Raw genomic sequence first — 15,770 nt, forward strand, 5'->3', positions numbered from 1 at the left:
TTCTGTTAAGTGAGAAGGATATAGAGATTCATTTCCGTGGCCCTCTTAAAATTTCAAAGGAGTGACACTTTCCCAATGAGGAAAAATCTTTTAAAAGGTATAGTGGAATTTTAGGAAATTTTAAGGGAATCATTTTATTCTGTTTAAGGGTTTGTTTGTGAATTTGGTTATTAATATATGACAAAGTTCCTTGAACTAGAATTTACCTTGCCAGAATCCATAGAATATGAGTGGAATTAGCTGCAGGTTTCTGAAATGGAGTTTTTCTTATTTATTATTTCTTATAAGGGACAGCCCCATTTCTATGTATGTGGACATAATCACCATGAGTACTGCCAGAACAAATGATTATCTGATAAATTTTTATGACTATACAATTGCATAACCTTTCATTTTGTTTTGGGTTTTGTTGACTACAATTTAATTAAATTCAGTAAGTCATTAACAATTGAAAATAATGTTGCTTCTTTTTTTATGGGAATAATCTCAGAATTTATTAATACCAAAAAAGTGATCAAGAGAACATCAACAGCAACCAGTCTACTGTGCGTGTCTATTCTCTCATCTATATAAAATCTGTATGATAGTCGTCTGTACATGATTGGAGGGCATCCTCCATAAGGGTGTAAGTAAAAAAGGAGGAGCCTTTCACAAGTGATATGCAGTAATGGAACACACTTTGCCATTTCACAATTAACTGGAAGACGTAGAATATATAAGATCCTATTGTGCTTATTGTTTATTAATTATTAAATAGCATTTTATTCAGTAGAAAAATAAATCACCACCTCATAAGCTCTTTTCTTTGGAAAATGTAAAATAAAAATCCTGTTTAATGACTCTTTAACAATAAACTTCAGGTCAGGCATAAAAAAGGGAGGTGTATGTGTGCAGATGTGTGTTCGCCAAAGGTATCTGCCATGTGATGGAGAAAGTTCAACATAAATCTCAGGCTGAAGAAGAATTCTCTGTGGAGATGTTCCAGTCACTTCTGTTTGTGGATGATGTTGTGCTAATTGCGTAAAGCTCCAGAATATCACCGAGCCTCCTGAAAGAAAGCTGTGGTGACCCAAAGGAGCTTTGCTGAGCAGATGAAGACTGTTTATTGCCCAAATTTCAACATGAACATTCTGTAGAGTTTGTCTAACAGCATGTATATTTAGGATATTCAGTAAAGATGGATAATGAATTGAAGATAGAGTTGAACATGAGGAAGAGAGTGGTGGAGGGCAGTACTCACAATGTGTCTCTGTTAAACTATATACATGTAGAGCACTTAGCACAGTACCTGGCACATAGGAGGTGCTATTTAAATGCAAATTCCCTTCCCTTCTCCTTTTCCCCCTTCTCTAAGTACTAAAGTTGCTGTGTTGGTAGCATGCTTAACCTTTGATTATATCTTCTTTACTTAGATAATTTTTTTCAGCTATGAGGCTTGTATGTTACAAACATTGTGTACATGTTTGGGAAATGGCTTTAATATAATCTAATACTCAGAAAATTGGGCTTCTATCTCAGTATAAATGAATCTCAGTCACTCTTAGTAGTTGCTAATTATGGTATGGTGCTTACAGAGTAGGATGAGATAAAAAGGAATTATTGGACCACTGAACAAAGTTGCTTCTTTTGAGAGCGTTCAGAGATCACTCTAGAAACTTGGCTCACTATGTAATTTTGTAAATTTTCTTACTGTTTCATGTGTTTGTCTTCTCTCTAATCAATATATGCCCTCTCCCTCAGGGCTTATATCACATCTTCTTTGTTACATTGTGCTGAGCATATAGGCTTCAAATATTTGTCAGTAATTGATTTCTTCAGTAGTTAAACTTAAGTTATGGTACTAAATATTTAATGACTGTAATAAATGTGCCTACTCAGACCTATTTAAAGGTTCTTTACATAAATTTCTTGTATATTTAGATTTATAATAATTATTCCATGTTAATGTTTTAGCTTCAGTGTATCTTAAAACTGCATTTGTGTATTTTTCTCTTTAAAATTTTTTTATTGTTTTATTTTCATATCCTCTTTTTCTAATATATCATTCCTTCCTCTCCCATATTTTGTCTTTCTTGACAAGAGTGCTTACAATTTATTCTTTTTCTAGATGAGAGCATAGAAGGGAGAATGCACGAGAGGGGAGAGTGTCTAGGATTTAAGTGCAGAAAAAAATCCTTATCTCCTGTTGAGGAAGTAGTAGAGAGCCTTCTTGCAATTGATGTAAGGGAACTCTTCTGTGCTCTCTATTTCATCAGGACCATAGGTTGACTTAAATTCTGTTTTGTGGCCTATATCACAACAGTCTTATCTCCCTCTCCATTCCCCTTCCCTCCACTGAAAAAAAAATACTCGATGCATTTGCTTTTAAAATTAAATACAGGGTTATTTAACACTTTACTATTATGACAGATATAGTTCCAGTCTATAGGTTATTAAAATGGTGAGGTAGGGTAGAGACTAAGAAGATATTGGGAAAAAGAGTCATATGCACAGAGAGAGTGAAGTAATACATGTACTCATTATCACCCTAGGTTATATGTCCTCTCTTGACATTCCCCCCTCTTTCTTGCTAATCTCCTACCCTCAGTAACCTGTACTGTTGTTTGGTCTAGTTGTATTCCTGACCCCTTCACAAGACCAAATTCACAGCAGCTCAGAGTTAGATTTAGTTCAGTCAATCTCTTGCATACCATGTCCAGTATCCTTGAGAAGTGTTCATCCTTCTGCCACTTCAAGACTCCAGTAATAAAAATGCCCTATGTCTGTTCTTTCATGACTCTAATTATTATGAATTTGTTCATATTATAATGAACATGAAATCTGCTTTTGTCCCTGTTTGACACTGCTTATAATTTCGGCATTTGCATGTAGCTGAAGAAGCTTAATTTCTCTTCTATATGACAGCCTTTCAGTTATTTGAAACAGCTGTCGTGCCCTTAACCAGGGCTTCTCTTCTTCTGGTTCTTTGCCTCTTTTCGTCTTAAAACATCCTATTCTCATGTTAATCCAAGCACTAAACTTTGGAATCATCCTTTCTTTCTCACTGTCTTGTTCTAAATCCAGTTTGTTGCCAAATAGGTTCTACTTTTCTATTTATTTCCTTTTCTTTTCTACAACTTAGTATCACAGATCAAGACAAATTAAACCATCATTGTAAATCCAGAAAGGAGTAAGGAGATACTAAGTCTTAGACAGGAAGCAAAGATTTTAGGCTGCTGGGTAACGTTTTCATAACTGCTACCAACTCAAAGTAAGGGTTCAAAAAAGAAAAGGAGTTCTGGCAAGTGAATGGATCATTTAAGATGCTGCTTAAGAATATTTTTCTTATTTTTATTCTCTTTTTTTTTCTGCCAAAGACAATGATCTTTGGCCTGGAACAGGATAAAAATGGCTAATAGGGAGTTGATGATCAAGATAACGTAAAAGAGTAAAAGAACACCTAGCTGCCCTTGATTTGTTTTGTTTTGTTGCTTAAATAAACAATATCTTAAGAGAGTTCCTTCCCTCCAGAACTAGTTTTCATTTAACTCCTTTGTATATATTGTATTTATCTGCCTGATATTTATGCTGTATACATATTTTATATGTACTTCTTATTTCCCCTATTAGAATGTAAGCTCATTGGGAGTGAGAGTAGAGTAGAGGTACTTGATGATGCAATGGATAGAGCTGTGGATTTGGAATCAAGAAGACCTGAGTTTGAATCCTGCCTTAGACAATTAATGACCCTGGGCATGTCACTTCATTAAAATCTCTCAGCTTCAGTGTCCACATTTGTAAAATGGAGATAATTATAGAGGATTAAATGAGATAAGACATGTAAAGCATTTTTAAACGTTAAATTGCAGTATGTTAGATGCTATTACTACTATTGTTAATTTCATTCTCTGTATTTGTATCTGCATTATATAGCACGTTGTTTCACACATGATGGGTGCTTATTAAATTATTTTTGTGTGATTAATAGTAAAAGAACTGGCAGATATGACTTCTAAGCTGTTGTTAGTTATTTTGGAAGGATCGTAGAAAATAAGAGTCACACTGCAAAATTGAATAAGGATCAGTGTCCTAATTTTCAAGAAAGGCAGATGGGGGGAGTCTGTTGATTACAGGCCAGTGAGCTTGACTTTTGATTCCTGACCATTCTAAAATGCGTTATTAAAGACATGGTTAATGAATATCTTTTTCGGAGGGGAGAGTGAGGCAATTGGGGTTAAGTGACTTGCCCAGAGTCACACAGCTAGTGAGTGTTATGTGTCTGAGGCTGGATTTGAACTTCGGTTCTCCTGACTCCAGGGCTGGTACACTATCCACTGCACCACCTAGATGCCCCCATGAATATCTTAAAAAGCAAGTTCGGATCACTGAGAATCAGTGTGACCCCATCAAGACAGGTAATGCCAGAATAACCTAATTTCTTTTTTGTGATAGAGTGGGTAGACTGGTAGAATAAAGGAATATTAGAGCTGTAGTTTATCTGAAACTTAGTAAAGCTCTTGATAGAGCCTGTCACATTATTCTTATGGACAACATGGAGACATATGTACTACACAATATTATATTTAGGTGGACCTGGAAAATGGGTTGAATTGTCAGATCCATGCAGTAATTATTAATGATATATTTCATCTTGGAAGGAGGTATCTAGTGGAGTATCTCCAAGTTAGAGAAAAACTGAAACTGAAATGCTTGCCAGATTTGCAGATGACATGGAACTAAGAGATAGGTAAGACACTAGTTGAAAGAATCTGGATTCAGAAGAATCTTAACAGCTAGCTAGAATACTGGGCCAGGTATAAAACAAATGTAAAACCTTGCATTTGGGTTAAAAAATAAAATAGCAAGTGCATGATGGGAAATGTATGTATCTATAACAATTTGTTTGAAAAAAAAGTCTAACAATTTTATTGAGTTCAAAAGTCGAGTCATTGGTGTCACATGGTAGCCAAGAGATTGTTGCAATCTTAGACTACATTAAGAGAGTGATAATACGTAGGCCTAGGAAGGTGATGGTCCTGCTATATTCTGACGTGGTCATTCCATATATGTCAAAACAGGCATAGTTTTGAACAAGTATTTTAGGACAGTAATAAGCTAAACAATAAAAAGCTATTGAAGGACCTTGAGTTCATGCTATATAAAGATCAAATGAAGGAACTGTTAACACATATACTATAGAAAAGATGCCTAAGGAGGACATGATAATTTTCTTTAAGTAAGAGATTGTTTTGCTTGGTCTCAGAAGACAGAATTAGGAACAAAAGGCAGAAATTGCAAAGAGGTAAGTTTATGTTTGAAATGAGGAAAGCTTATGAGTAACTAGTTTCTAAAATGAGGAGTGGGCTGCCTTGAAAGGTAATAGCTTCCCCTAATTTCATGCCTTTAAAAATTTGGATGTCTCCTTTTTCAGGCATATTATTCAGGGGACTGTTGTTCAGGAATGTTGACAACATGGCTTTTGAGATCCCTTCTAATCTAAGATTGTTTCTGTGAATGGATTTTATATCAGAGCTTAAGATAAAAACTTGACCATGGATAGAATGGATTTAGCAGAGGTTGGAAAGACCGTGTTTGCATAGAGACTTGTGGGTCCGAGGGTGAGGTCTTCTGCAGAGAGTGGAGACGAGAAGAGAAAATGTACTGCTGTTAAATAAGTCATCCCAGATCCATGGCATGACTTAGGAAGTAGCAGCTTCCAGGAGGGGATTTCAGGAAGAGGAGCAGCTATGTGCCCCAACCTCTGAGACCTACACATAAATATATAATGTGTAAGGAACAAAAGTAGAGTAGAAATAACACAAGGAAGACTTATATGATCTTATTTAGATATATTGACACTTAGCTGTGTGTCTATGCCTACATACATATATACCTGGCACATAGTAGATGCTTAATAAATTTGTATGAGTGTGTGCGTGTGTGCATGTGCATATGCGCATGTGCACATTTGTATGTGTGTCTGTGTTAGCTGATATATAGGGAAAGACACCATATGTAGTTATCTCAATGATAGAGGGAATGTCTGAAAAGGAATTGCCCTTTAACAATTCAGGGCCACATCTCCTCTGTGGTCTTAGAGAGTTAACTGTGGTGCAGAATTTATGAGACTTGACCAGTGTATGTTGGATGAAGGACTTGAACTTGTCTTCCTGACCCTAACACCCTAACTTTTATACCATGCAGTCTCTCACATTATTATATACATACACACAGATCTGTCATTTTTTGAAAATATTTTTCTATTCTTAAGAAAAAATGGATTTTTAGTGATTTCAGTTAATAATTTTGCAACTACCAAGCATTTAAAATAAATATTCTGGGTTTTGTTTATATTAGGTGAAAGAAGAGATGCTATTTGAAGCATTGGTTACCAGGAAGACTGTGACTGTGGGTGAGAAGCTTATTTTACCATATAAACAGGCAGAGGTATGTATTGGTTCTCTTTTCAAGCAACATCTGAACATTTAAAAATTTTTTTTCTCTTGTCTATAATATCATTGATGTGGTTAACATGGTTAATGTAGTTAATGATTATGAGGATAATATCAACATTTAAAAATTTTATTTCTGTAGTTTATATGATCGGTATAGTTGGTTACTCCTTCAGTGAGGCATATCATAACACATTTCCTGTAAGTCTATTGTCAGTGTCTTCTGAGGAGTCTCTCATAGTTGGTTCACTCAGAGTACCAGAAATCTTTCTTGATCTTTTGATATTGTGTGTGTACCAATTAACACACAGGCTGGCCATTGCTTACTTTTGTAGCATGGGCTGTCTCTCATTTATCTTGAACTAGACTATCTTTTTTCCTGGTCACATTTTTCTTGGCATCCTGTCCCTCCTTTATCCTCTCCACTTCTTGGTTTGTAATCTGCTGCAGCCTGCTCATGTCTACTTTTTGTTGCCCTTAGAGTAACCTGTAACTTTAATTCTTTGGAGACTATTATATTTATATTATATTTCATGGTTTATAGATATATAACATTGCAAAGAGAATATTCTTTAAAAGATGGGTGTTTGTTTCAAGTTGAAGTTTAGGGTTGTTGAAAACATTTTGCACCTGCCCAAAAGACAATCTGCCTATTCTGTTGCTTCTGTTCTACCCTGGGTCCAACTCGTTATCCTTTTGCAATATTGTTCTCAGACATAGGTCTTTATAAACCAGCTCTGGTCTGTGTATCCGATTGCATATCATTGTTTGGAGAGCAGGCAGTTTTCACTGTAGTTGTTTTTCTTATTTAGTTAAGTTAAACACTTGTAAGAGATTATGGGAGAGGCAGCTAGGTGGCACAGTGGATAGAGCTCTGGCCTTGGGACCTGGAGAATCTGAGTTCAAATCTGGCCTCAGACACTTGACACTTACTAGCTGTGTGACTCTGGGCAAGTTACTTAACCCTGATTGCCTCATCAAAAAAGCGGGGGAGAAAAAAGACAGAGATTATGAGTCTGATTTTGAAGTCTTGGTTTGAAGTCTTGATGTAGTCCAGGCATCTTTTAGACTTATCACTGGGCATCTCCAAAATAGTGATAAAACACCTTTGTCTGCCATACATCTCCCTCTTTTAAAAAATTTTTTTTTTGTTTGACACTAATAATAATAGACTAACTGAACAAAATCATCCCTGTCAAGGAAACAGATGTTTTAAATGTCTCCTTTGGTGACTTTCTATTGGAAGAAAGCTTTTAAGATGTCCTTTTCCCAAATCAAATGCTCTTTTATAGCAGCCACATTGATATTTTATATTCTCTATACTTTTCGACTGCATGAATGAAATCTGGTTTTGGTAGAATCTGTAGAAATCCGTGAATCTGTGAAAGCATTATTTTTTGCTTCTCATTTCTTCATCAAGGATGCTTTTGATATATATTTTGATTGCTCTTAATAAAGATTTTGTAAGAATGGGAAGGTAATTCTGTAGATCAGAAGGTACTGCTATTCTGTCACCTTTTTCTTTTCTTTTCTTTTTTTTTGATGGCAGAAAGGTTCAAGATTTTTCCCCATTTTTAACACCTTCCTTTCTATCAGGTAAACCATGAGATACTCTAGCGATACTTGGAATTGTCACTTTGAGTACTGACCCCTCTCTGTGAATGTACTTCATCTGTCTAATCCACATTTTCTCTTCATCTTTGTTTTCTTCATTGCCATTTCCACTTTTTCATACAGCAAAGCTAGGAGCTTTAGTGGTGTTAGAATTCAAGTTGATGACTCCACTGATAGGAATCACTCTTACTATTTGACTATTACTCCATCGGTAATACTGTATAGCCTACTTTTGTCCATAGTTTTCCATGATTTATAATCATAGGAATGTTGATATTAGGATGATAGATTAGATTTTTGTATCTTGTATGTCTTCAAATCAACCCAACCCATTCCCTTAAATCTTTTCAGTTTTGGGCTTGGCTTTTTATTAAATTGTTGTTGTTCAGAATCTTTGTGACTCCATGGACCCTAGCCCACCAGTACTGTCCATGAGGTTTTCTTGGCAAAGATACTGTAGTGGTTTGCCATTTTTTTTCTCCATTGGATTAAGGCAAACAGAGGTGAAGTGACTTGCCCAGGGTCACAAAGCTAGTGAGTACCTGAGGCTGGATTTGAACTCGGGTCTTCTGGACTCCAGGCCTAGAGCTCTATCCACTGGGCCTCCTATCTGCCTCCAAAAACCTTCTCGTATTAAGTGCTGGTTTTCGTGCAGTAATTTATAGTTTGAAATAGATTAAATTCTTTATCATGCTAGGTTCCAGTGAGCTAGGGCTATTGCCATTGCCACTGCCACTATTATCATTGCCTCCAAGAGAGTGATCTATTAGGTCACTTCAGGGTACTTTACATTAGCTGTTCCAAAATTCAGTTCATATAAAAATTTGACTTTATTTTTTAAATATATTTTTCACCATACATTTGGATCCTCATTAAGAAATACCTTGATTGTGTGATGGAAGGGTCACCTGCTGTCTGTTGTACAGCTGTCTGAGTATTCCATAGAATTACATATCTTAATTTTGATAATTGATACATTTAACCTGTTTGATTCTAAGTAAATCTCTTTTACATGGTCTTGGACCTCACTGAGAAGCCCTTTTATTCTTCTGGGGCCTAACGCAATTAGTACAATGTTATCTGTTTATTAGAATGTCTCACCATCAGAGTATCCCTTATTCATTTGTACTTTGTCTAAAGCATCCTTCAAGACGTGAGGGTACACCAAAGACCCCAGCTTCTGGGATAAGAACCCACTCTTTGAAAAAAATGCTAGGAAAACTGGAAAAGAGTATGGCAGAAACTAGGCATAGACCAAAATCTCACACCATATACCAGAATAAAGTCAAAATGGGTTCATGATTTAGATGTAAAGGCTGATACTATAAGCAAACTGGGAGAGCAAGAAATAGTTTACCTGTAAGATCTATGGAGAACGGAAGAATTCATGACCAGACAGGAGATAGAGAACATTACAAAAAGCAAAATAGATAATTTTGATTACATTAAATTGAAAAGTTTTTGCACAAACAAAGCCAATGCAACTAAGATAAGAAGGAAGGTAGAAAATTGGGAAAGAATTTTTACAACCAGTCTCTCTGATAAGGGCCTCATTTCTAAAATATATAGAGAATTAAGTCAAATTTATAAGAGTACAAGCCATTCCCCAATTGATAAGTGGTCAAAGGATATGTACAGACAGTTCTCAGATGAAGAAATTAAAGCTATCTGTAGTCATATTAAAAAATGCTCTAAATCACTATTGATTAGAGAAATGCAAATCAAAACAACTCTGAGGTACCACATCACACCTATGAGATTGGCCAATATGACAAAACAGGAAAATGATAAATGTTGAAGATGTGGGAAAATTGGAACACTAATGCGTTGTTGGTGGAGTTGTGAAATGATCCAACCATTTTGGAGAGCAATTTGGAACTATGCCCAAAGGGCTATAAAAATGTGCACACCCTTTGACCTAGCAATAGCACTTCTACAGCCATATCCCAAAGAAATCACACAAACGGAAAAAGGACCCACATGTCCAAAAATATTCATAGCAGCTCTTTTTGTGGTGGCAAAGAATTGGAAATTGAGAGGATGCCCATCAATTGGGGAATGGCTGAACAAGTTGTGGTATATGAATGTGATGGAATACTGTTGTGCTATAAGAAATGATGTGAACAGGCTGACTTCAGAAAAACCTGGAAAAACTTGTATGGTCTGATGCTGAGTGAAGTGAGCAGAACCAAGAGAACGTTGTACACGATAACAGCCACGTTGTACGATGACTAATATTGATAAACTTAACCCTTCCTGGCAATACAAGGATCTAAGACATCTCAAAAAAAAAAAAAAGACATCTCCAGAGGCTTCGTGATTGAAAATGCTATCCACATCCAAAGAAAGAACTATGGAAGTAGAATTGCTATTTTTTTTTTCTCTTCTGTTGAGTTTTGTTTCCTCTTTCTGATGATTCCCCCTATTGGTTCTAATTCTTACTTACAACATCACTAATGTGAAAATATATTTAATATGAATGTAAATGTATAGCCTATATCAGATTGTGCTCCGTTTTTGGGGAGGGTGGTAGGGAGGAAGGGGGAGAAAAATTTTAAACTCAAAAGCATATGGAAGTGATTATTGATAAATCAAAATAAATTAATAAAAAAAAAGATGTGAGGGTACAACTTTGGAATACATGTTTTCCTGTTTTTCATCTCCCAGGATTCCTTGCATCTGACAAAAATATTATGCAACAGAGGTGTCGAACTCACTTCCTGTAAGCCCCATACAGCCTCAACCAGATTAAAGTGTAATTGGGAAATGTTTGACAAAATAAGTAAAAATACTAGATCAAAAATAATGTTAATTTGTGGTTTTGTTAAAGTCAGCATTTAATGTGAAGAAATCTCTTTCTATTTGAGTTTAACATCATTGTTCTCCAATATTAAAATATACATCTTATAGGAAGAATACCTTCAAGGCTTCATTTTACTATACTTTGCGATGGTTTTGCATAGTGGATAGATGCTGGATTTGCAGATAAGAAAAGTTGTCTTGAATTCTTTATCAGACACTTAAACATCATCTCTATCAACGTAGAAAAGTCATTTAGTTTTTTTGCCTTCAATTTCCTCATTTCACAAATGGAGATAATAGTAGCCCCTACCTCATAGAGTTGCTGTGGGATTTAAGTTATATGATGGTTTAAAATGCTTTGCATGCTTTAATGTGCCTTGTAAACATCAGCTCTTGTTATTGCTAATATTGCATAGTGTTATTGATTCAAAAGGTTTTTTTTAAATTAGCAAAACTTCTCTTAATAATTAATGACTAAGGATTTGATCTGCTGTAGAAAATAATTTGTGAAAGCTTGCTTCATTGCTTTTCATGTTTTCATCAATCAGTAATCCTTTATTAAGTGCCTCTAATGTATTAATCACTGTAATGGGGATTAGCAATACAGAATTGAAACTGTGTCTGCCCTCAAGAATCTGATTTCCTTCAGAGGGAAATGTGTATCTATTAAAGTAAATAGAAGGTAATTTTAAGGGAAGGGTGCTTGAAGGTCACGGCATTTGAAGTGGGCTTTTGAAGGAAGCTAAGGATTGAGAGAAACCAAGGTTGGGAGAGAGTTCATTCCAGGCGTGAGGATTGGTCTGTGCACGGGCATTTTGATAGGAGACAGAAAGTTGTGTATGAGAAACCACAAGTTCAGTTTAGGTAGATCATGGCTTGAGTGAAGGGGGGAATCCTGAAAGAAGCTTAGAAAGGAAGGTGGGTCCAGATTGTGAAGGGCTTTAAGTGCCAAATAGAGAAGTTTGTAAATCTTTGATCCCAGAGGCAGTATGAAATCTCTTGAACTTACTGAATAGGGAAATGATTTGGTTACATGCATACTTTGGGAATATCAGTTTATCAGCAGTGTGAAGGATGGATTGGAGGGGGAGGGGATGTAACTCAGGGATGAATGCAACTGAAATTGTAGAGTTAGGATTGACAGGATTTGCCAGCTGAATATATGAGATGAGGGAGAGTGAGAAGTTGAGGGTGAGCGCACTAAGTTGATGAGAGTTCTGGACTTAGCTACTCAATGAAGCTGCTATCTTAAAATCTTTAACCCCAATTGCCTCTAAAAAAAGAGAGAGAAAACTGTTCATCATTTTGGCAGAAATTAGGTTTAGGCTTGTATTATGTACCTTATATCATGGCAAACTCCAAAAATGATATGCATTCTTACCGTTTAATGCTATAAATAAATTGAAGGAGAACAAGATTAGGTACCTTTTATAGCTTTTTCATTATGGGAGAATTGTGAAACAAGCAATAGAGACAATTAGAAAAGATAAAATAAGTCATGTTGATTATATACAAATGAAAAACTTTTGTGTAACTGAAATCAGTACAGCTAAAATAAAAAGGGATGCTGTAGACTAAGGAGGAAACTTTGCTACACATATCTCAGATCAAGGTTTGATAATTTGCATAGCTAACATAAATTTGTAAAACCAAGAATCATTTCCCCATGGATAAGGGGTCGAAGGATATGACCAAGCCATCTCTCAAAGAAAGAGTTGTACACTATTAACAGCCATAGAAAAGAATGCTTTATATAAATAAGAATGAAAATGAAAACATCTCTGAGGTTTTACCTCATACCCACAAATTAGTAAAGAAGAGAATTGATGGAAAATACTGTTGGAGTTACTTCAAAGACAAGTGAATAGGATATTGGTGAAAGTTTGAGTTTGTTCAGCCATTCTGGAAAATAATTTGGAATTAATGGTGTTTTTTAAAAAGTGACTAAAATTCCCATATCCTTGGACCTGCTGGGAATATACCCAAAGGAGATCAAAGACAGAAAGGTCTTAGATATACCAAATAATTCTAACCAGCCCGTTGTATGGTAACAAAGAAACAAAATTGATGCCCATCAGTTGGCAAATGGCTAAACAAATTGAAGTATGTGAACGTAGTTTTGGATTTTTATCTTTGTACTTCATACACATTTTTATACATATTAAGTGCTTTATAAATGCTATTTCATTGAACTCTCCCTATCTTGTACTTGTGAAGTTGATTTTATGAATCCAACTATAAAATTTGACATTTCCCTGTTGAATTGTATCTTATTAGATTAAGTCCAATGCTTGAGCCTATTAAGATCTTCTTTAGATCTTTATACTTTCATTTAATGTATTAATTGTTGCTCCCTGTTTCATATTATCTGTGAGCTCATAAACATTATAGCTAGATGAACATTCATTTATTCAAGTCATTGGTAAAAATGTTAATCAGCACAAGGCCAAGCACAGATCATTAATGGGCAACCCCAGCCAAGTTGACACTGAACAATTAATGACCAGTTGTGAGTCCATTTAATTTTATTATCCGCTCATATTTCTTGATCTTGTCCACTCTAATAGTTTGAGATGCTTTGTCAAAATATTTTCCTGAAATTCAGGTAAACTATGTCTACATTACAGAGAGGAAATAATTTTATTTTGGCATAAACTGTAATCACTTCTTCCTTTTTAAATGTTGACTATCACTTCAATGGTTTGTCTTAAAATTTTCCCAGTCACTAATCTGTAGTTTTCAGATTGTATTTTTTTTCCTATTTTAAAGTATATTTTGGCCTTAGGCCATTCTTGAGCATTAAATAGAGCCATTGTGAGATAACCTGATGAATAGTAACTTCATCTTTGGTTTTTCAAGCTCTTTTCCCAAGTAATCACTCCACAAATTCAGTCATCTTTAGAATCATTTTTAAGTTTGTACTATAAAAAATATTTATTTCAGTCTTCTTACTTTTTCAGATGTCCATTTAACACTCTGTTCTAAGCAAGTGAACAGGAGACTACTTCCTTAACACTTCCTGAGTACTTCTGTGAAAACATACCTTTCCCAGAGCATGAGAGAAAACTAGAGTTAAGAATGTTCTGCTTTCCCCACTAAGATTCTACTTGGTCCAGAATGGACTTATTTCCTTTTTTGGTGGGATTACTAAACTAGTAGTTTCTTTTTTTTTTTAATATTTTATTTTTCCACCAATTACATGTAAAAACAATTTTTAACATTCTTTTTTTTTCTAAAGTTTTGAGTTCCAAATTCTATCCTTACCTTCCTCTCCCCTTCCCTGAGATGGTAAGCAAACTGATATAAGTTATACATGTGCAATCATGTAAAATATTTCTATATTTATTTTTTGAAGACTCAAAAAATAAGAAAGTAGAAAAATAGTATACTTCATTCTGTATTCAGACAACATCAGTTCTTTCTCTGGAGGCTGATAGCATTTTTGATCATGGGTCTTTTGGTATTGTCTTGGATCATTGTATTGCTGGGAATAACCAAACCATTCACAGTTCTTCATCATACAGTATTGCTGTTATTGTGTATGGTGTTCTCCTGGTTCTGGTCACTTCACTTTGTATCAGTTCGTATATATCTTTCCATGTTTTTTCTGAAATCATTCTGTTTGTCATTTCTTATAGCACAGTAATATTCCATTACAATCATGTCCCACAACCTCTTCAGCCATTCCCTGATTGATTGGCATCCTCTCAGTTTTAGTTATTAGATATCACAGAAAGAGCTTCTATAAATATTTTTCTACAAATAGGTCCTTTCCTATTTTAAAAAAAAATCTCTTTGGAATACAGACCTATTGCTGGATCAAAGGGTATGCATAGTCTTATAGCCCTTTGGGCATAGTTCCAAATTGCTCTCCAGAATGGTTCGATAAATTCACAGGTCCACCAGCAGTGTATTAGTGTCTCAGTTTTTCCACGACCCCTCCAACGTTTATCATTTTCTTTTTTTTTGTCGTATTAGCCAATCTGATAAGTGTGGAGTGGTACCTTAGGGTTGTTTTAATTTGCATTTCTCTAATAAAATCATTTCTCTAAATCAAGTGATTTAGAGCATTTTTTTTCTTATGACTAGAGTTAGCTTTGATTTTTTTTTTCCCTGAAAACTGCCTGTTCATATTCTTTGATCATTTATCAATTGGGAATGATTGTATTCTTACAAATTTAACTTGAGTTCTCTATATATTTGAGAAATTTATGGACTTTATTAGAAACTTGCTGTAAAAATTTTCCACAAGTTTTCTGCTTTCCTTCTAATTTTGGTTGCATTTAGTTTTGTTTGTGCAAAACCTTTTCAATTTTATGTAATCAAAGTCATCCATTTTACATTTTATAGTGCTCTCAAGATATATATTGTTTGGTCCTAAATTCTTCCCTTATCAATAGATCTGATAGGTAAACTATTCCAAGCTCTCCTGATTTGCTTATACTATTACCCTTTATATATACATATATTTTTTTTGGAGGGGGGTGGCTAGGCAATGGGGTTAAGTGACTTGCCCAGGGTCACACAGCTAGTGTCAAGTGTCTGAGTTTGGATTTGAACTCAGATTCTCCTGACTCCAATGCTGGTGCTTAATCCACTGCACCACTTAGCTGCCCCCCTCCCCCCCTTTATATCTAAGGTGTTTTGATATTGTGTTCATACAGTTTCTGGGTTTGTCTTGACAGGTGGAGTCCCAAGTATTTCATATTGTTTACAGTTATTTTAAATGGAAATTCTCTTTCTATTTCTTGCTGCTGGACTTTGTTGGTAATATGTAGAAATATTGATGATTTATGTGGGTTTATTTTATGCCCTGCAACTTTGCTAAAATTGTTAATTATTTCAAGTAGTTTTTTAGTAGATTCTCTTAAGGATTCTGTAAGTATACCATCGTATCATCTGCACAGAGTGATAGTTTTGTTT

The 15,770-nt window shown here is 35.1% G+C and overlaps 1 protein-coding gene across 6 annotated transcripts in view; it reads left to right on the forward strand.

Annotated features, from left to right (window-relative positions):
- MYO9A (myosin IXA) overlaps window positions 1-15,770 on the forward strand; it is a 321,905-nt gene that overhangs the window by 117,448 nt on the left and 188,687 nt on the right. For all 6 annotated transcript variants that reach the window (XM_027859077.1, XM_027859085.1, XM_027859114.1 and 3 more), the window contains one exon: window positions 6,337-6,426. In XM_027859077.1, coding sequence (XP_027714878.1) covers window positions 6,337-6,426 — 90 coding nt within the window. The remainder of the gene's footprint in view (window positions 1-6,336; window positions 6,427-15,770) is intronic.

This window comes from Vombatus ursinus, unplaced genomic scaffold (genome assembly GCF_900497805.2).
Source record: "Vombatus ursinus unplaced genomic scaffold, bare-nosed wombat genome assembly UNPS02000749.1, whole genome shotgun sequence".
In the NCBI taxonomy this organism is placed as follows: Eukaryota; Metazoa; Chordata; class Mammalia; order Diprotodontia; family Vombatidae; genus Vombatus; species Vombatus ursinus.